General features: G+C 40.9%; 1 protein-coding gene across 2 annotated transcripts in view; it reads right to left on the minus strand.

The window, feature by feature from the left end:
- kif3a (kinesin family member 3A) overlaps window positions 1–23141 on the minus strand; it is a 65351-nt gene that overhangs the window by 27353 nt on the left and 14857 nt on the right. For both annotated transcript variants that reach the window (XM_087995188.1, XM_043703205.2), the window contains exons 4-9: window positions 21089–21173; window positions 20548–20653; window positions 18431–18570; window positions 12875–13072; window positions 8508–8682; window positions 8329–8424 (exon numbers count right to left, since the gene is read on the minus strand). In XM_087995188.1, the coding sequence (XP_087851314.1) occupies window positions 8329–8424; window positions 8508–8682; window positions 12875–13072; window positions 18431–18570; window positions 20548–20653; window positions 21089–21173 (800 nt within the window). The remainder of the gene's footprint in view (window positions 1–8328; window positions 8425–8507; window positions 8683–12874; window positions 13073–18430; window positions 18571–20547; window positions 20654–21088; window positions 21174–23141) is intronic.

Below are 23141 nucleotides of genomic sequence, written 5' to 3' on the forward strand. Positions count from 1 at the left end.
AGGGAGATTTACTAGAGCTGCTCAGGAGGATTTAAACTAGTAAGGTGGGGGGGTGGGAAGAGCGAGAACACCCCAAGGAAATAGTGAGGAAAGAGATCAATCTGAGATGGGTACAGTTAGAAAAGGAGAGAGTCAAAAAAGCAGGGCAAGCAGAAACAAAGCAGAGAACAAGGTAAGACTGATAAATTAAACTGCATTTATTTCAATGCAAGAGGCCTAACAGACAAGGCAAACGAACTCACCAGAGCATGGTGAGGAACATGGGAGTGGGATATCATAGCAATTAGAGACATGGCTCAGGGATGGATAGGACTGGCAGTTTAATGTTCCAGGATACAAATGCTATAGGAAGGATTGAAACAGTCGTAAGACAGGAGGGGGAGTAACGTTTTTGATAAGGTATCGCATTGTGGCTAAACTTAGGGAGGATATTCCTTGGAATATATCCAGGGAAGTTATTTGGGTGGAACTGAGAAATAGGAAAGGGATGATCAACTTATTGGGATTGTATTATAGACCACCCCAGTAGTCAGCGGGAAATTGAAAAACAAATATGTAAGGAGACCTCAGGTATCTGCAAGATTAATAGGGTCATTATGGTAGGGGATTTAAACTTTCCAAAAATAGACTGGGACTGCCATAGTGTTTAGGTTTAGATATAGAGAGGAATTTGTTAAGTGTGTACAAGAAAATTTTCTGGGAAATAAGGCAGGGCAGGTGACTGGAGTGTCAGTGGGGGAGCACTTTGGGGCCAGCAACAATAATTCAATTAGTTTTACAATAGTGATGGAAAAGGATAGATTGGATCTACAAGTTGAATTTCTGAACTGGAGAAAGGCCAATATTGACAGTATTAGGCAAGAATTTTCAAAAGTTGATTGAGGGTGGGGGGCAGATGTTCACAGGTAAAGGGACAGCTGGAAAATGGGAAGCCTCCAAAAAATGAGATAATGAGAGTCCAGAGATTGGATATTCCTGTTAGGATGAAAGGAAAGGCTGGTAGATGTATTGAATGCTGCTTACTAAAGAAATTGAGGTTTTAGTTAAGCAAAAGGAAGCATATGTCAGGCATAGACAGCAGAGATCGAGTGAATCCTTAGAAGAATATAAAGGCAGTAGGAGTATACTTAAGAGGAAAATCAGGAGGGCAAAAAGAGGACATGAAATAGGTTTGGCAAATAGTTAAAGAGAACCCGAAGGGATTTTACAAATAGATTAAGGACAAGAGGGTAACTAGGGAGAGAACAGTACCTCTCAAAGATCAGCAAGGCAGCCTATGTGTGGAACCACACAAAATGAGGGAAGATACTAAACAAGTATCTTCAGTGTTTACTGTGGAGAAGGACATGGAAGATATGGAATGTGGGGAAGTAGATGGTGACATTTTGAGAAATGTTCATATTACAGAGGAGGAAGGTTAGCTCAGAGTTCAAAGGAATCTTGATCAGATAGGCCAAAGGACCATGGAGTGGCAGATGGAGTTTAATTTAGATAAATGAGAGGTGTTGCATTTTGGAAGGGCAAATCAGAGCAGGACTTGTACACTTAATGGTAAGATCTTGGAGTGCAGGTTCATAGTTCCTTGAAAGTGGAGTCGCAGGTAGATAGGATACTGAAGGAGGTACTTGGTATGCTTTTCTTTATTGGACAGAGCATTGAATTTCGGCATTGGGAGTTCATGTTGCACCTGTAAAGGACCATTGGTTAGGCCACTTTTGGGATGTTGCAATTCTGGGTCTCCCTTTTAGATTAGATTAGATTAGATTACTTACAGTGTGAAAACAGGTCCTTCGGCCCAACAAGTCCACACCGACCCTCCGAAGAGCAACCCACCCAGACCCATTCCCCTACATTTACCCCTTCACCGAACACTACGGGCAATTTAACATGGCCAATTCACCTAACCTGCACATTTTTGGACTGTGGGAGGAAACCGGAGCACCCGGAGGAAACCCATGCAGACATGGGGAAAATGTGCAAACTACACACAGACAGTTGCCCGAGGCGGGAATTGAACCCTGGTCCCAATGCTAACCACTGTGCCACCCAATATCGGAAGGATATTGTGAAACTTGAGAGGGTTCAGAAAAGACTTACAAGGATGTTGCCAGGGTTGGAGGATTTGAACCACAGGAAGACGCTGGGGCTGTTTTCCCTGGAGCATTGGAGGCTGAGGGGTGACCTCATAGAGGTTTATAAAATCATGAGGGGCACGGATAGGATAAATAGACAAGGTATTTTCTCTGGCGTGGTGGAGTCCAGATCTAGAGGGCATAAGTGTAGGGTGAGGGAGGAAAAGTTTAAAAGAGACCCAAAGGGAAACATTTTCATGCAGATGGTGGTGCGTGTATGGAATGAGTTGCCAGAGGAAGTGGTGGAGGGTGGCACAATTCCAAATTCAAAAGGCATCTAAATGGGTAATGATTAGGAAAGGTTTAGAGGCAGATTGGCCAAGTGCTGGAAAATGGGACTGGATTAGGTTAGAATATATCTGGTCGGCATAGACAAGATGGACCAAAGGGTCTGTTTCAGTGCTGTACATCTCTATGAACCCCCGCATCTGTTGTGGAGCTTAGGTCTTTCCTTGAGCTGGTGAATTATTACAGAAAGTTCATACATAAAGTTTGTGCGAAGATTTGTAGCTCGGGTGCTCGTTGTTGTGGTTCTGTTCGCCGAGCTGGAAGTTTTTGTTGCAAACGTTTCGTCCCCTGGCTAGGCGACATCATCAGTGCTTGGGAGCCTCCTGCGAAGCGCTTCTTTGATGTTTCCTCCGGTGTTTATAGTGGTCTGTCCCTGCCGCTTCCGGTTGTCAGTTTCAGCTGTCCGCTGTAGTGGTTGGTATATTGGGTCCAGGTCGATGTGTTTGTTGATGGAGTTTGTGGATGAATGCCATGCCTCTAGGAATTCCCTGGCTGTTCTCTGTCTGGCTTGCCCTATGATAGTAGTGTTGTCCCAGTCGAATTCATGTTGCTTGTTGTCTGCGTGTGTGGCTACTAAGGATAGCTGGTCGTGTCGTTTCGTGGCTAGTTGATGTTCATGTATGCGGATTGTTAGCGGTCTTCCTGTTTGTCCTATATAGTGTTTAGTGCAGCACTGCCCTTTGATGTGAAGGGCAGTGTTTGTCACTGGCCACCCGGGTGTTTTCCTACCTTCCTAAAAGAAAGAAGAAAGAAAGAAAAAAAAAAGAAAAAAGAAAGAAAAAAAAACATATAGTGTTTAGTGCAGTCCTTGCATGGTATTTTGTACACTACATTCATCTTGCTCATGTTGGGTATCGGGTCCTTCGTTCTGGTGAGTTGTTGTCTGAGCGTGGCTGTTGGTTTGTGTGCCGTTATGAGTCCTAGGGGTCGCAGTAGTCTGGCAGTCAGTTCCGAGATGCTCCTGATGTATGGTAGTGTGGCTAGTCCTTTTGGTTGTGGTATGTCCTCGTTCCGTGGTCTTTCTCTTAGGCATCTGCTGATGAAGTTGCGCGGGTATCCGTTTTTGGCGAATACCTTGTATAGGTGTTCCTCTTCTTCTTTTTGCAGTCCTGGTGTACTGCAGTGTGTTGTGGCCCTTTTGAATAGTGTCCTGATGCAGCTTCATTTGTGTGTGTTGGGGTGGTTACTTTCATAGTTTAGGACTTGGTCTGTGTGTGTGGCTTTCCTGTATACCCTTGTAGTGAATTCTCCGTTTGGTGTTCTCTGTACCATCACGTCTCGGAATGGGAGTTGGCTATCCTTTTCTTCTTCTCTCGTGAATCGGATTCCTGTGAGTGTGGCGTTGATGATCCGGTGTGTTTTTTCTATTTCCGTGTTTTTAATGATTACAAACATGTCATCGACATATCTGACCCAGAGTTTGGGTTGAATTTGTGGTAGGACTGTTTGTTCTAACCTTTGCATAACTGCCCCTGCTATGAGTCCCGAGATTGGTGATCCCTTGGGTGTTCCGTTGATTTGTTCGTATATCTGGTTGTTGAATGTGAAGTGTGTTGTGAGGCACAAGTCCAGTAGTTTAAGTATGCCGTCTTTGTTGATTGTTTTTGTCAAAGGACGCTGAACCTAAGTCCTGTCTGTTCAAGCCAGACAGAGAACAGCCAGGGAATTCCTAGAGGCATGGCATTCATCCACAAACTCCATCAACAAACACATCGACCTGGACCCAATATACCAACCACTACAGCGGACAGCTGAAACTGACAACCGGAAGCGGCAGGGACAGACCACTATAAACACCGGAGGAAACATCAAAGAAGTGCTTCGCAGGAGGCTCCCAAGCACGGATGATGTCGCCTAGCCAGGGGACGAAACGTTTGCAACAAAAACTTCCAGCTCGGCGAACAGAACCACAACAGTTCATACATAACCTGGCCTCCATCCTGGCATCAACTCTTAAAAAAGTCAGCCTTGGAAATGGTCATGTAGCTAAGCCATAGCTTTCAGGAAAGTGAAGAAACAGCCATCATTCTCTAAGGAGCTGGCACACTATGATTCCAAGCGAGATCTGTTATTAACATGCGATGCCTTCTTGTATGGCATCAGGGTAGTATTTGCTCATAGAAGGCCCGACAGAGAAAAGCGCCCAACAGTGTACGCATCCAGGACCTTGGCTAATGGAGAGAGTGAACATACCCAGATAGCGAAGGAAGGTTTGGCAGTCGTATTTATAGTCAGGAAGTTCCACCAATATCTTTAGAAATGTAAGCTTACAATAATAACAGACCACAAATCTCTGCTCGGACTACTTAAAAAGGTCAAGATAGTACCGCTCATAGCTTCAAGCCAAATTCAGCTGCGGGCTCTATTTCTACGTGCATATAACTTCAAATAGAAACACCCTCCGGGAGTCCAAATTCAGAAAGCTGATGTATTGAGCTGCCTCCCGTTAGCAGATACATGCCAGTGGTACCACCCCTGGAAGACTCTTAATAGTTTTAAATTTTCTGCACACACTTCCATTCAGAGCTGATGATGAGCATGGAAATCAAAGTGCCGTCACAACCAGGAATGAAACCTTTTTGAACCCGTAGAGACAAATTACAACAGAGGACATATTATTGTGGGGAGCAAGAGTGACTGTCCCGAGCAAAGATTGCCAGCAAATACTGGATGAACTCTAACAGGGTCATCCTGGAGTTTCCAAAGTGAAGCTGTCAGCAAGATGTTACATCTGGTGTCCAGGACTGGATTCAGACATAGCTGCATTGGTGGGGCAGTGCCTAGACTGCCAACAAGGATAAACATTATTACGAGCAACTCCTCACATTTGTGGGAATGGCTGGATAAAAAGATGAACTCGATTACATCAACTATGCAAGTGTTTCATAGGCTCAATGTTCTTAGTCATTGTGGATGCCCACTCAAAATGGCTAGACATGTGCACAGAGTTCATTAGTCAAACATGGAGACAACGATAGAAAAACAGCGCACAGTTTTTGCAGTACACAAACTTCCAGACAGGTTGGTCACAGATAATGAGTCATTATTTAACAACAGAGAACTTCAGCATTTCAAATGGTATTCAACATACAAAGACCGTTCCATACTGTCCATCATCCATTGGTGTGGCAGAAATAGCAGTCTAAACTTTGAAAGCAGTTTTAAAGAAACAGCCTACACCTTCATTAGATACCAAACTGTCCCAGTTCCTACTTGAACATAAGACCATTCCTCATGCAACTACAGGAATAGCTCCAGCAGAGTTACTAATGGGAAGACTCCTCACAAGATTAAAAGTGGGGGGTGGGGAAGCAGAAGAGGGTGAAACGGTATCAGGAACGCCAATGCCAGACAAAAGACTCTGCTAGTGAGACAGAAAGTTTATTTCCGGGAATGAAGTTTGGTGTAGGAACGGCCCTGTGCAGGTAAGAGGGTCTGGTGACTTTTCTGGCATTATTTCAGTGTATATTTTAAGTTATTTTGTGTTACCCAAAAAACATTCAGATTTTAATTCAAAGCAAAATACTGCAGATGCTGGAAACAAAAACAAAGTCCTGGAGAAACTTAGCAGGTCTGGCAGTATCTATTGAGAGAGAAAATCAAATATTTCAAATCTGACGTATCAGATTGGACTCAAACATTTGTTTCTCTCTCCATAGATGCGGCCAAGCTGCTGACTTTCACTAGTACTTTCTGGTATTATTGTGAATTTCATTAGCTTTTTTCAGACAGTTTAGAGTTGCCCACTATTAGGTTTTTACATCAGATTGTAAAGGAATGAACAAGCATTATTAATAGTCAATGGTTATTTGAGCTAATCAAATATAAACAAATTGACACGCACTTTGGAAGTGGAAGATTTTGAAATTAGTCAATAATCTCTCAATGCATTATGGATGTTCTAAATCCAACTTTTTCAAACATTGCGACAAGTGGCTTTGTATTATAAACTAACCAATAGGGGTAGACGTTCCCTTGAAACTGTTGCATCATTCAATTAGATCATGTAGCATACATTTGTAGTCGCATACTACATTCAATAATTGATATCATGCTATTTCAATGTTTTGATAAATTTGATCTTTCAATAAACTACAAATTAGATTCCCATAGGGTGACTTACACAGAATTTTGAGCTAAGTTGTTATTGCCAAAATTAGAACAAATCATACACTGACAATTCCAGAGAACTGACTGGAATATATCTATTTTCCAGTCCTTTTAGTCATCAATTTGTTCATAATACCACAGCATCTTAGATTGCTACTCTTATAAAAGTTTTGGACTGCTTGGAATTTCCTATTATAAACTGTATCAAAGTACATTATTCATTAAAACTGAATTTGCTTTTCCATATTGTACTTAAATTTATATAACCACTGATCTATTTCTTGATTGAGTCTAGTCCCCATCGTTATGATTGAGGGAAGAAATCCATCAGGGACCACAATGTGCACATAATCCTACTTCTCCACAATATTTATTTTGAGTACCCAACACATTCTGTCTCCACACTTCCCAATTACAATCTCTTTTGATATCACTTTTAGTTCAGTTTCTACCTCAGTTCATTTCAGTTAACCTGCCTATAAATATTAAAAGGTACAATGCTGTATACAAGCATGCACTAATAGACTTTTTATTGGGATCAGGTTTAGATCTTGCATAAGCTATTAACATTACAGAAATATATACAGAAAGGAAAATAACCCACTCAAACTCATGAAAAAAGAGAGTCCACAAACCTGTTTGATCTTGAATTAAGAAGAAATTAGCAAGCCACAGGTAGGCAGCGTGTGAATACAGAAGGAAGGGAAATAAGACAAATTAATCATTATTTTCTGCAAATCAGAAGGCCAAAGCAATGAAGATTGATGATGAGACTGTCACTGAAAGAAAAAGAAAAACTAATAGTTAATACAAATATTGTGTACAGCTGCTCTTGCCCAGGAACGAAGCAAATCACAAAAAAAAGTTAGCGGCACTGTCAAGATGATAGAATGAAATAAAATTTATTATAACTGTAGTCCTTACAAACAGCATGCCGAAACAGCCCATGACATCCCTTATAAAACTGAAGACTGAAATGCAAATCACTCGTCCAAATTTTACCTCTGGCCTAGTTTTGGCAGGTGAACAGCAGGTATTAGGCAGGTTTTAGAAACTCACCTATTGTTCCAAAATTATTTTAACATGTTTGCATCATTTAAATTCCACCATTCAACTTATCCCCATTCTTCAGAATATACTATGATTTCTGCTATACAGTTAGGAATAAGGTATTACAGTTAAATTGAAACATGCAAACACAAAAAGATATGACTGCATAATGGTCATGCTATTAGAAAAGTGAACAAGGCAGGTGGATTAGTTGAACATAAACCCAAATCCCACTATGTCAGCTTGAAAGTTTGAAATCAGTTTTTAAACATGCTGCAAGTAAAAATGTCTTGTCACAAACTCCAAGCAGTTCATTAATTTCCTTTAGACTGTAACTACGCAGGAAACAAATGTCTGTTTTGCCAGTAGCCCTGATAACCAGAGAAAGAATTAAAAACAAATTCCAGACATGAATATACAACCAATATACAATTCAAAACACCATATTACTAGAGAGGGACAGTATACACAAGGTTGACGCTTGTCTTATATTCATCGAAATTGTTTTTGAAAAATAAATGGAGCATCATTACTCTAGCTTAACAAAATTGAGGTTTTAACGTTATCAGCCCAAGTTAATTAAATAGGGAAGGGAGAAATAAAATAAAATTTTAAAATGTATTAATCCTGACCCATTCAAATGCATTGTAAAATATAGCTTACTATCACATTAAATCTAAACACTCCCATCCCCGCACTCATTATATATCAGATAAAGACATAATTCAAGTTGATTTCAAACATCTACCTTTTCGCTTCTTTTTCTTCTCTCCTCCTTCTCCATTTTCACCTTCTTCATCATCGTCTTCAGAGCCACTCATTTCTGAACCAGAGATTTCTTCACCTGCGAATATTTAAATATTTTAATTCAGATATGGTTTTTATTTCATCAATGCGTCAATGTTCTTCTACTTCACTTGTACATACCTTCTTTTAGCTTATTTCTAAGATCCTCAATTTCCTTCTGGAATTGGCGCAACAATGCATCTTTGGGATCTTCATTAATTCTGGCTTTATTTTTGATATTCTTTGCTCTGTTTGCATAGCGTAAAGTACTGATAGTCTCATCGTAATTGTAATCTGCTGGCCCAATGTTTGCACACTGAGAAAGAAAAAAGGTGTAAAAAGCAAAAAGTGCCAAAAGTTCATTCCTGCATGTTAAACTCTCAATCTTGATTACTTTGCAGTATGAAGGTGCCAAGAAGAGATTAGTTACCTCCCTTGGTGGCGCAAATACACCCTCAATCTAGGATGATTATTCATTCATTGAGATGCAGGTGCTTTTCAGTCCAAGGAAGTCATTAAGCCCAAAACAGTATCACTGGTGATTTGATAGTAATGGGGATAAAGAAAATGTTCAATTGTATGCAAGAAACCTTCTGGAAAGATAAAGAAAAAAAACAAAGAGGGGGTTCTTGTGGGGGAGTTGTAGTGTCCCTATCTCAGCTTCAGAGGCCCAGGGTTCAATTGCCATCTGCTCCAGTGGTGCGTATTAACATCTTTGAACATGTTGTGTCAGAAAATATCCAAATCCAAAAATTAGGGTCCTTGTACCACATCAGTAGTGTCCCCATTTTGTTATCAGAGAGGCCTATGTTCAAATCCCACCAGCTCCAGCAGTGTTTCTGGACAGTTTGATTTGATAAAGAAATATAAAAAGGAATTTGGGAGGAACCCACTAAATATCATTTTAAAACAGTCAAGTATTAAAATCTTCTGAAAAATACAGACTGATCATTGGTTAACATGAATCATAGATGACAGAACCAGGAGTACGCCATTCGACTCCTCGAGTCTGCTCTGCCACTCTATAATCACCCCACTCCATCCTTCACCTATATCGCTTGATCCCGTTGCCCTTCTTGAAGATACAACGTGTTGGCCTCAACCAATTTCTGTGGCAGTAAATTCCACAGCCTCGCAGCTATCTGGGTAAAGAAATTTCTCCTCTCATGTTTACTCCCTCTTACACTTAAGCTACAATCCCTAGTTCTGGATTTCCCACACCAGCAGGAACATCCTTCCTGTATCAACCTGTGTAGTCCTGAGAATTTTATAGGTTTGTATTAGATCATCTTTATTCTTCTAAACTCCATTGAGTGCACTCCTAACCAAATCAATCTCTCCTCATATGCTTGTCCTCCCAACCCAGGAATCAATTTGGTAAATTTCTGCTGTATTCCCTTGGTAACAAGAACATCCTTCCTCAGATAAGGAGACTAAAAACTGCACACAACATTCCAGGTGTGGCCTCACCTCTATAATTGCAGCAAGGCATCATGTACTTGTACTGAAAACCTCTCACTATAAAGGCCAACATGCAGTTTGCCTTCTTTACTGCCTGATATGTGCATGAGAACGCCTAGCTCTCGCTGAGCATTCCCCTCCCAATTTATGGCCAAATACCAAAGTGAATAACTTCACACTGCACCTGCCATGCATTTGCCCACTTACTCAGCCTGTCCAAACCACACTACATGCTTCTCACAGGTCATCCCTTCAGCTTTGTGTCCCTTTAACTAACTATGTTGGTTTTCACCTTTTCAATAAAATTCTGGATAAACTTCAAATCATATAATACTAATCTTAAACACAACCTTAAGTTGAGATGCTGTAAATAAGAACTGATTTAGACTTCTGATACAGTATTGTCAAGCTGTCAGCATTTATTTCAGACATTTAACTGCAGTAGATTGTGCAGTTTCTACATAAACTTTACTACCAATTTTCAAAAACTTTTTAGCATAGTACTATAGTTCAAAATATTTTTGCATCAAAGATTTGTCATGGTATGTGATAGATAAATGCCTAAAGAACTTTTTTAACTTTTTGTAGCTATTGATTATATTAGTTGCTGGAATGTCAAAAAGAAGTACATGATAATGACACTGGTACATTTTTGATTTGAGAAAAAAAATAATGTGTACTGCCAAAAGCCTGGTAGATGCCAAACTAATACCTATATTTGACAAAGAGTGATAGAGCTCAAAATGTGTTGCTGGAAAAGCGCAGCAGGTCAGGCAGCATCCAGGGAACAGGAGAATCGACGTTTCAGACATAAGCCCTTCTTCAGGAATCCTGAAGAAGGGCTTATGCCCGAAACATCGATTCTCCTGTTCCCTGGATGCTGCCTGACCTGCTGCGCTTTTCCAGCAACACATTTTCAGCTCTGATCTCCAGCATCCGCAGACCTCACTTTCTCCTCAAAGAGTGATAGCACATGCCCACGAATTCATAACTCAGCCAGGTTAACAACAGTGATAAGGAAAATGATGAAGAGATTAACATCATCTAAAAGCAAAAATATCATAATGAATAGACAACAAGGAATTGAAAAGAAAACCGTCATTTCACAAACTCTACTAATTGTTGGGAGATGACAGACAGAGAGACCAACACAGAGACTGGTAATGAACTAGATGTAAAGACCTTCAATAAGAAATGTCCCCTAATGACTAATGAATTAGATTAGAGAATACTATAATCAGAGAACAAGTGGTAAAATAGATTGCTTGCAGGCTTCAAAAAAAGAAGGCTGGAGTAAGGACATAGTGGAGGATGGTAATGGTGATCCGCCGGGATCGGTTTGGGATCACCATTGTTCACAATTACTATTACAATTTAGACTCTGGACTTGAAAAAACACGATTAAGAGAAAGTGAGGACTGCAGATCAGGGTTCTTGCCCAAAACGTCAATTCTCCTGCTCTTCGGATGCTGCCTGACCTACTGTGCTTTTCCAGCACCACTTTCTCGATTCAAAAACATAATTGCTAATTGTGCAAATGGCACAGAGAGAAAAAGTGGAGACAGTTTTGCTCAGTACTAACTACAACAAATTAAAGAAGGATGCAAATAAATTTGCAGAGCAGACAAATAAATGGAAAACAAGGTTCAGCACAGAAAGATGAGATAATATATCTTGGTAAGAGGAATAGTAAAGTCAATTATTACTTTGATGTTTTAAATCTAGGTGAATAATGGTACAAAGAGAACTTGTGTACCATTAAAAGTTGTGCCACTCGTTAGCAAGCCATGAAACCAAAACCAAACCAAACACCAAGATTATTATCAGAGATAGAACTGAAAAGTAGAAAAAAAATTATGCGACAGCATTGACAAACCATGCTGAGACTACAAGAGGGGAGTTGATAATTTAGAGGTATTATTACTGGACTGTTAATCCAGAGACCCAAATAATGTTCTGTGGACCCGGATTCAAATCCTGCCATGGCAGACGGAGGATTTTGATTTCAATACAAATCTGGAATTAAGAGTCTAATGATGACTTTGAAAGCATAGTAGAGTGTCAGAAAAACCCAACCTAAGGGAAAGAAATGGACATCCTTATCTACTCTGGCCTACGTGACTCTAGAACCACAGCCATGTGGTTGACTCTCAATTGCCACCTAGGCAATTAGGGATGGGTAATAAATACTGGCCAAGCCAATAATGCTCTTGTCTCGTGTATGAACTTTAAAAACTCATATTATAGAAAGGAGGTACTACAGAGGATGTAGAGACAATTTACAAGGATTACCAGAAATATGTGGTGTCAGAAAAGGACTTAATAAACCAGATTTCTCTTGGCTTCAAAAACAACAGCGGCTGAAAGAATGACTTAATATAGTCTTATAAATTATGGAATGTTTTGATTGATTGGATAGAGAGATAGTTTTCACGATGGAGAAGGGCATTACAAGAAGCTTTCAATACAAGTTAGCCACCACGTAATCCAATTTGGAATTCAGAAGAAACGTCTTCTTTGAAAGAGCAGCAAGAACATGAAGCAATCGTGAACAAGGATTGGTTAACGTAAGTACTATAGATACATTTAAAAAGGTTAAACAAGTGTACAAGGAAGAAGGAGAAAGAGGATTATGCGGATGGATATAGAAGAAGAAAGACAGGCAAAGGCTAAAGTGGACCATAAATGGATCAGTTGAAATGCATAATCTATTTTTGTACCACATATCTTACCTGGATAGCTCATTTACATAGGGGCAGAGTAGGCCATTTGGTTCTTTGAGCCTGCTCCATCAAACAACAAGATTATAGCCTACCTACCTCAATTCCATCTCCTCACACTATCAATATATTCTTTAGTACCCAAAAATCTAATACGAAAATAAGAATCATACAACTGCTTTATTTAGCCACCTTTTAAACACAAGATATTTTGTGAATTATAGGAACAATTGATTTTCAAAACATATGTTGCTTAAAAACAAACTAATTTCACCAAATTATATTAATTATTCTCAATTATGCAACAATAAGAGGAAGAAAGCTCACCATCATCGTCTTTGAATTGCCTCCCAATGAATCCTGGAGTAGACGTGTCAGTTTAGAGTTACGATAGGGCACATGTGTACTTTTACCATCAACAAGAGCAGAGATAACATTACCCAAGGTGGACAATGAGAGGTTGATCTTTGTTGCTTCTTTTAATCGCTGTCCTGTGGCTCCAGTCTTTCCTTGTCTTTCAGAACCCTGCAAATATGATGGGGCTAATTCACTGACCCTCAAAACATTACTGTATAAATTCTCATGATTACCTTTTAATTACTGCAGTTACCAAAGTTATTTGACTTTTTTTAAAAACATCATCATACAAAATTAAAACAAAAAATGTTGAAATGCACAAACATTCATCTACATTTGTGAAGATAATAGACAGGTTATGGCCTTTTGGATATGCATCTTTCATTTTTAATTTTCATTTAGCTTTCAAAATTAGTACTTAATTGTATTTAATTATTATGCATTCTGCACAAATAATAAGGAATAAAATTCAATTTGGAGAAGTAAAAATGTGAACTGTCCAAACTGACACACACTGTATACCTCTTGTCAGATTTCTAGGTTGACTATGTTTATTCCATTTTCACTGATTCTGGTCCCTATTAATAGATTAAAGATACCACCAACATGGGATGAACTGTATCTTAACACACCATTGTTTTATCATTATAAGCTTCTGAAATACATATTTATTATTGAAAAATGCAATTAATGCCTGAATAAGTTGCCAAGAATTAAAAACACAATTCTGAATTAAAATTATGAACTGGACAGACAAGGTAATTGTGAAATACCAAGGCCAGTCAAGAATACATTTCTAATTTTAGAATACTTTTTAAGGAATAAAATAATGCTCAATTTTTTATAGAGACGAAATCAGCGTTACCTTCAAGTAAAATGTCACAAGAAGATGCAGGCATTTTTGAGACAAGGAGTGTCTATATAAAGTTATTCTCTATTTTATGTTGTATATTGTCTTTTTATATGTTCATGATAACTTCCATGTGAATTCTTATGACGGAAACCACAGGAAAGCTTGTCACAATGCAATACAGAACATGTAAAAGTGAAAATAAAGTTGGAGAATGGCATGGTTAAAATTGGAGGCCAAGAGAGGGTGGTTAAGATAATAATTCCACCGAATTCTACCTTTATCTATTTTCTAATTTTATTAAAGTAAATATGTAATTTTGCAATAGAAGTTCAATTCATTACAAGAGCCAAACAAAGGAAGAGTAATGAGACTTTCAGTTCATCATGTACACTCCCAATAATCAGCTATCTCCAATCTAATCTGATTTTATAACTTACTTGACAACCAGGTAAAAAACAATGACTGCAGATGCTGGAAACCAGATTCTGGATTAGAGTGGTGCTGGAAGAGCACAGCAGTTCAGACAGCATCCAAGCAGTAAAATCGACGTTTCGGGCAAAAGCCCTTCATCAGGAATACAGGCAGAGCGCCTGAAGGGTGGAGAGATAAGCTAGAGGAGGGTGGGGTTGGGGAGAAAGTAGCATAGAGTACAATAGGTGAGTGGGGGAGGGGATGAAGGTGATAGGTCGGGGTGGGGGGGGAAGGGGGATGGAGTGAATAGGTGGAAAAGAAGATAGGCAGGTAGGACAAGTCATGGGGACAGTACTGAGCTGGAAGTTTGGAACTAGAGTGAGGTGGGGGAAGGGGAAATGAGGAAACTGTTGAAGTCCACATTGATGCCCTGGGGTTGAAGTGTTCAGAGGTGGAAGATGAGGCATGCTTCCTCCAGGCGTCTGGTGGTGAGGGAGCGGCGGTGAAGGAGGCCCAGGACCTCCATGTCCTCGGCAGAATGGGAGGGGGAGTTGAAATGTTGGGCCATAGGGCGGTGTGGTTGATTGGTGTGGGTGTCCCGGAGATGTTCCCTAAAGCGCTCTGCGAGGAGGTGTCCAGTCTCCCCAAAGTAGAGGAGACTGCATCGGGAGCAATGGATACAATAAATGATATTGGTGGATGTGCAGGTAAAACTTTGATAGATGTGGAAGGCTCCTTTAGGGCCTTGGATGGAGGTGAGGGAGGCGGTGTGGGCGCAGGTTTTGCAATTCCTGCGTTGGCAGGGGAAGGTGCCAGGATGGGAAGGTGGGTTGTAGGGGGGCGTGGACCTGACCAGGTAGTCACGGAGAGAAGGACCAGCTTTACGGAAGGCGGAAAGGGGTGGGGAGGGAAATATATCCCTGGTGGTGGGGTCTGTTTGGAGGTGGCGGAAATGTCGGCGGATGATTTGGTTTATGCGAAGGTTGGTAGGATGGAAGGTGAGCACCAGGGGCATTCTGTCCTTGTTACGGTTGGAGGGGTGGGGTCTGAGGGCGGAGGTGCGGGATGTGGACGAGAGGGCATCTTTAACCACGTGAGAAGGGAAATTGCGGTCTCTAAAGAAGGAAGCCATCTGGTGTGTTCTGTGGTGGAACTGGTCCTCCTGGGAGCAGATACGGCGGAGGCGGAGAAATTGGGAATACGGGATGGCATTTTTGCAAGAGGTAGAGTGGGAAGAGGTGTAATCCAGGTAGCTGTGGGAGTCGGTGGGTTTGTAAAAAATGTCGGTGTCAAGTCGGTCGTCATTAATGGAGATGGAGAGGTCCAGGAAGGGGACGGAGGTGTCAGAGATGGTCCAGGTAAATTTAAGGTCAGGGTGGAATGTGTTGGTGAAGTTGATGAATTGCTCAATCTCCTCGCGGGAGCACGAGGTGGCGCTAATGCAGTCATCAATGTAGAGGAGGAAGAGGTGGGGAGTGGTGCCGGTGTAATTACGGAAGATCGACTGTTCTACGTAGCCAACAAAGAGACAGGCATAGCTGGGGCGCATACGTGTGCCCATGGCTACCCCTTTGGTCTGGAGGAAGTGGGAGGATTCGAAGGAGCAATTGTTAAGGGTGAGGACCAGTTCGGCCAAACGAATGAGAGTGTCGGTGGAAGGGTACTGTTGGGGACGTCGGGAGAGGCAAAAAACGGAGGGCTTGGAGGCCCTGGTCATGGCGGATGGAGGTGTAGAGGGATTGGATATCCATGGTGAAGATGAGGTGTTGGGGGCTGGGGAAACGGAAGTCTTGGAGGAGGTGGAGGCGTGGGTGGTGTCCTGAACGTATGTGGGGAGTTCCTGGACTAGGGGGGATAGGTAGAGGTAGGTAGAAATTAGTTCAGTGGGGCAGGAGCATGCTGAGACAATGGGTCGGTCAGGGTGGTCAGGCTTGTGGATCTTGGGAAGGAGGTAGAACCTGGAAGTGCGGGGTTCCCGAACTATGAGGTTGGAAGCTGTGGGTGGGAGATCTCCTGAGGTGATGAGGTTCTGTATGGTCTGGGAGATGATGGTTTGGTGATAGGGGGTGGGGTCATGGTCGAGGGGGCGGTAGGAAGAGGTATCCTCGAGTTGGCGTTTGGCTTCAGCGGTATAGTGGTCAGTGCGCCAGACGACCACTGCGCCCCCGTTATCTGCTGGCTTGATGGGGAGGTCGGGATTGGATCGGAGGGATTGGAGAGCTGCGCGTTGTGAGGGGGAGGGGGGTACACAGGTTGAGGCAGTTAATGTCCCAGCGGCTGTTGGAAATGAAGAGGCCGAGGGCAGGTAATAGGCCAGTGCAGGGAGTCCAGGTGGATGCAGTGTGTTGGAGGTGGGTGAAGGGGTCCTCGGAAGGTGCGCGGGAATTCTGATTGTGAAAGTAAGCTCGGAGGTGGCGGAAGAGGTGTTTGATGTCACGGCATGTATTAAATTCATTGATGCATGGACGGAGGGGGATGAAGGTAAGACCTTTGCTGAGGACTGATCGTTCGTCCTCAGTGAGGGGGAGGTCTGGAGGGATGGTGAAACCTCGGCAGGGCTGGGAGCTGGTGTGGGTGTGGAGCTGGGAGTGGGGGCGGAGCCATAACTGGAGTGGTTGTGACGGTGGGGAGAATGGGGGTGGAGTCATGAGCAGGGGCGGTATTCCCCTCAGGGTTCTGGGGGCTGGGAATGGTAACAGTGGGATCTGTGGGGGGGTGTGTCAGCAGAATGCAGGTGAGTGGTGTTGGTTTCCTCATTTCCCCTTCCCCCACCTCACCCTAGTTCCAAACTTCCAGCTCAGCACTGTCCCCATGACTTGTCCTACCTGCCTATCTTCTTTTCCACCTATCCACTCCACCCTCCCCCCCCACTGACCTATCACCTTCATCCCCTCCCCCACTCACCTATTGTACTCTATGCTACTTTCTCCCCACCCCCACCCTCCTCTAGCTTATCTCTCCACCCTTCAAGCTCTCTGCCTCTATTCCTGATGCAGGGCTTTTGCCCAAAACGTCGAATTTACTGCTCCTCGGATCCTTACTTGACAACCAGCTGACTAAAGCATTTTATGATTTATTTTCATTACAAAATCAAAATATTCAATTTATTCAAGAGCCAAAACTCTGTGTAGCAGCCAGACAATATGAAATTGTCTTGTGTTCAGATCAGGAAGGGCAGGCCTAGAACTGGTTATCTAAAAGTGTACCAGACAAAAAGCAAGCTTCCTGCAAGAAAAATACATCAACTGCTTATTATTTTTGAAAAAAAAATCAAGTTGCAGATGTTGATGCAACAAACATGGTTTTGGGGCTCTTGGCACTGGAATTAAAAATAACAAAAGCAACATTGGTTAAGATTTTAAATCAGGACCAAAGCAGCTCGTTCCGGGACTGCCCACAGAAACTTCCAAGCTTGATCAGGGTGCATAGGAGTTTGGAATGTCCCCAACTATCACCCTTCCAGTTTTGAGCTTCAATAATAAGAACCAAGATATTCAGAGATATGACAAATTCTAGATAAACTAAAACAAAAGTTTCATTGGAAGTAGAATCACAGGTAGAAGGTGTTTGATATGCTTTCCTTTATTGGACAGAGCATTGAGTATAGGAGTTGTGGCTGTACAGGGCACTGGTTAGGCCACTTTTGGAATATTGCATGCAATTCTGGTCTCCTTCCTATCGGAAGGATGTTGTGAAACTTGAAAGGGTTCAGAAAAGAGGTACAAGGACATTGCCAGGGTTGGAGGATTTGAGATATAGGGAGAGGCTGAAAAGGCTGGGACTGTTTTCCCTGGAGCGTCAGAGGCTGAGGGGTGACCTTATAGAGGTTTATAAAATCATGAGGGGCATGGATAAGATAAATAGACATGGTCTTTTCCCTTGGGTGGGGTAGTCCAGAACTAGAGGGCATAGGGTGAGCGTGAGGGTGAAAAGATATAAAAGGGACCTAAGGGGCAACTTTTTCACACAGAGGGTGGTGCGTGTATGGAATGACCTGCCAGAGGAAGTGGTGGAGGCTAGTACAATTGCAGCATTTAAAAGACATCTGGATGGGTAAGTGAATAGGAAGGATTTAGAGGGATATGGGCCAAGTGTTGGCAAAAAGGACTAGCTTAGTTTAGGATATCTATTCGGCATAGACAAGTTGGACCGAAGGGTCTGTTTCCGTTCTGTACATCCCTATGACTCTATGAGAAGAATGAACAAGAAACACAGAATAGCAGTGTGTACAAGGGTTTTTTAGATATTCTGCTAATTCTTACTGCAAGATCAACAAGGTGCAGTTTGCCCATGCGAACATGAATATTTCCATCAATTCCTTTTTCACTGCACTCGATGGTAATAGTAAAAATAGCATGAGAGCGGGAACTATGTTCGTTCATATTGGTAGCACCAACAGAACCTAGAGGAAGTAAAGAATCAATATCAATAAAATATCAAAGCAATATCAATCAGCATTTTTATTCAAAAATAAAAATACAAAAAGAAAAAACTTACTCAAAACCAAAACTACAAAGGTCAGACCGTAACTCCCCTTTCACTTATGGGTAGACAGCACAACAGTTTGTTATAATACTGTCTTTCATCTTGGCTTCAGTTTAAAATTGTTCCCATTGTTTGAGATCTATTAAGCACTAGCAATTTTTTGTTTAATTCAACACTAATACATATACAAGTTTAGCAATATTGTTCAGTTTCACAGTAGCACAATCACAAACGTGTTACAGTCAAAGCTGCAACACTTCATCTCAACAACAATTAACACCACTACATTACAGTCTTAAAAAGGAACTTGATTTTTATCGATGTACAATTCTGCAAATGACTGGAAAGACCTACACTTGTTCCTGATTCCAACTTGCCCTTACCAAAAAAAAAATCACTGAGATTCACTTTCTTTAACAGTCCACACTGCTGTTAAGAAGAGAATTCCAGGATTTTGAAGCAGCATCAGGATTGCTATTATTAGGCTTTTGTTTGTAGTTATGCTATCCTTAACATGTTGGTAATTTTTTTTGAACAGCAACTGGAATAATGATAATTAAAAAGACTCTATATGAGAAATTTTCACAGAGATTTACAAAACAATGACTGGGCATAATACCAGAGACACTATTTTCCACCTGGAAATGTCTGTGGAATCATGATTATTTACTCATACTCAGATTTGACATAAAAACCCTGAAGAGAAAGAAATAGAATCAACACTATTATATTCATCATTTTAGCAAACCTGGAGACAGCTCAGAGAGATGGACTAAAGTAATAACACAATTTAGAACATGAAATTCTTTTTTCTTAAAAAACCGGAGTTGATATTGCAGGCGATTTCAACTGAGAAGACAGACTGACCAGCCAGTATAACCAGCAGGTTTTCAGAGAAAAATTAAAATTATTTCATCAGCTCACAAATGTACAAAATGAAGCTAATAAACCTGGGCCAAAAAGAACATTTTTAAAACCAACAACGTTGCATATGTCGAGCACCTTTAACATAATAAAACCTGACATCAAGCTACACAAGAAATTATTTGGGTAGACGGCCAAAGGTTTGATCAAAAGGATCACTGAAGAGGTAGAAGCAAGAACTGTGAAAGGAAGAAATAGGGAAGCACATAACTTTAGTAGAGAATTCCAGAGCTTAGGGCAGAGGCAGCCAATTGTTGAACAATTTAAGAACAGGGATGAGAAGGAAGCCAGAATTGGAGGAGCATAGAAACCCCAGAGAGTTTTGGAACTAAGACAGAAAGCGGCATGTCTAAACTCAGATTTGAAAAAAATAACTACAAAGTAACTACAAGGGGCCAATATTCGTCAGGAAGTGCAGTACAAATGGGTAAATGGAACTTTGTGACTGAGCAGGGTTTTGGATAATTTTTTTGTGGCATTCATGCTGTGATCAAAAACAAGTCTTCTCCAAAATTTAGTCAGTGAAAAATTCTTGCCTATCTCTGACTGGATGGCAAACAAGCAGAAGGGCAGATTTGAGGCAGTGGATGGGCATGGTTTAGGTGAAATTGGGTTTCCTCAGCATCAGTTTCCACATATATGCTGTGTTTTTAAATGATAAAGCCTGAAAATAGTACATAGATAAATTTTAAGAGACCTTGGGAACTCAAGAGGTAATAAGGAGTGGGAACAGATTCCATTACAGGTGATTTTTCTGGTTTTGACTGGATAGACAGGAATAGAACCAAGTTACAATAGACTCATCCAGGTGGATGAGGAAAAATGTTGGAGAAGCATGGTATGCACAACAATGTCAAAGTTACAGACAGGTCAAGAAGGGATAGAACACCATGGTCAATCATACATGGTCAATCAGAATTTCTTTTGTGACTTTCAAACATTTCATATGAATTATTTTTTTAAAACTTACGGTTTTTATTCCCCAAAGTCATAATACGATCCATATCATCTGCATTGTTTACCACATAACCAGAAAGATCTTTAATGTACACTCCAACATCAGGCCGTTCCTTAACCTGCTCGATGAAACATTAAAAATTAGAAATAAGACGCATGAGTAGACAGATTTGTAAAACTTGCATAAACAATACCAGAACTGAACGTAATAGGAATCACTTCCAGCTTTATTGTCCAGGCAGTAAATTGGCTGAGTAGGTAAAAATCAATTTGCAGATTATTAGCTCATTAAGAAGTTGAAAAAAAAACACTCTCATAACTGAACTCTACATGTAAGAAAGAAGTTAGCTAAAATATAGGTTAAGTTAGTGGAGTGTCACTATCGAAGGTTCCTGAGTGGAATCCTCCAATATAAGCAAATAATAAGTATTGAGAGTGCCCTTTATATTTGGAGAGTGTTAACATCGCATCCTAATTTAGCTGCCAGAGTGTGGGAAATAAATAAACCTATAAATTTGACTGATTTTTCTTCTAATATGAACTGAATTTCTCACCTCTAGTCTCTGACTTTGATCCTTTCCAAGAAGGTCACGAACCTCTTCATTATAAATCTCCAGATAAGACACTCGAACAAGGAACCTTAAAAAGTTGAAGGGTTTGTGCGGGTAAAATAAAAAAACTATAACTTGAAGTTAAATTCAATAACTTGAAAGTCCCAGCAGGGAGCTACATTAACAAAGGCAGAATGGTTTGGAGACAAGGTCATGTAATTATGTAAAAATTATACATAATTCTTTTGTAAATTTCAAATACAACTAACCACTGGGAACATGGCACACTGAATTTATCCTCCAATCTCCTAATTAATCAGCCTTTATATTAAGCATTTTTAAGTAATTTACTTTCTCAATCCTCATTTTTCATTTGTCAAACTAATCATGCAGTAGAAACATTACCTCCCACTACACAAGAAATTGATAATTCAATGACTAATTTGGAAAAGTGCAATGTTTCCTTTCCTCAAGTTTGCTCTACGAAAAGCAGCGAGAAGAGGGCAGCAATTTAAAATTGTCGTAGAGTGAGAAGAAAAGCTAAGAGGAATTTCACTATGGATGGTTGTTAAAGGATAGAATTCTTCAAAGGCTGTGACTGAGGTAGAAATCATTGTAATTTTTAAACGGAAAAGCAAACATTTGAGACAGAGAACACTACAGAGGTATGACAGAGCTGGGTAATGAACTCAAGTTTGAAAACAGCCAGCACAGATCTAAGATGAATAACCTCCTTCTGTACTTCTATGATTTATAGCCTCAAGTAGAACTATATTTTTTCCACTGATAATGATGGTTCCAAGGAGCTTAATTTCCACTTTTTTGTATCAAATAATTGTTGCCACTAAATAGAGATTCTATAAATCTCAAATATACCAAATATTTCAATACTATTCTGCCAATTTTATAGCATTCAAATAAGAGTTGTGAAAACTTGATCATTAACAGGTACTCTCATCTCTAGATTAGATTACTTACCATGTGGAAACAGGCCCTTCAGCCCAACAAGCCCACACCGACCCGCCGAAGCGCAACCCACCCATTCCTCTACATTTACCTCTTCGCATAGCACTACGGGCAATTTAGCATGGCTAATTCACCTAACCTGCACATTTTTGGACTGTGGGAGGAAGCCGGAGAACCCGGACACGGGGAGAATGTGCAAACTCCACACAGACAGTCGCCTGAGGCGGGAATTGAACCTGGGTCTCTGGCGCTGTGAGGCAGCAGTGCTAACCACTGTGTCGCCCATCTCCTCCACTGAAACTCGTATCTCTATTTTCCATGAAATACTTCTCTGAACTTCACTTCTGTTCTAACCCCCAATGTACTACTTTTTATTTATCCTCTACAGTAACACTCATTTTTGCCTTGGAAATTGAGAAGTATGAAACTTCATGACTACTTAAGCTTTTTGTTCTCCCATAATCTGCAAATTCTTAAAATGAAAATTTAAGCCACATAATCACTATTTACTAATTTACCTCATCTCCTTTACGCCTCTGTTAAAACCATTCCCCTTAGTTTCTCAGCAAATAAAAAGGAGCTACTGTCTTCAGAAGAGAAGACTTTTTTTTAAATTGCTAGTGTATGTTATAAAAGAACATTATGCTATGTTAGCTTGGAATCAACATCCTGGTATTCATAATAAGACCGCAAGACACAGGAGCAGAATTACGTAATTTGGCCCAGCAAGTCTGTTCCGAATTTCAATAAGACTGATAGGTTTCTCAACCCCATTCTGTTGCCTTCTCCCTTAACTCTTGATCCCTTTATCAGTCAAGAACCTACCTATCTCTGTCTTAAATCTCAATGTTAAAAATCACACAACAGCAGGTTATAGTCCAACAGGTTTAATTGGAAGCACACTAGCTTTCGGAGCGACGCTAGTGTGCTTCCAATTAAACCTGTTGGACTATAACCTGCTGTTGTGTGATTTTTAACTTTGTACACCCCAGTCCAAAACCGGCATCTCTGAATCTTAAATCTCAATGACTTGGTCTTCACAGCCCTCTGTGATACTGAGCTTCACAGATTAACTACCCACTGGCTGAAG

This window comes from Chiloscyllium plagiosum, unplaced genomic scaffold, assembly GCF_037043375.1.
Source record: "Chiloscyllium plagiosum isolate Xiang-an unplaced genomic scaffold, Cpla_swu_hap1 HiC_scaffold_16, whole genome shotgun sequence".
Classification (NCBI taxonomy): Eukaryota; Metazoa; Chordata; class Chondrichthyes; order Orectolobiformes; family Hemiscylliidae; genus Chiloscyllium; species Chiloscyllium plagiosum.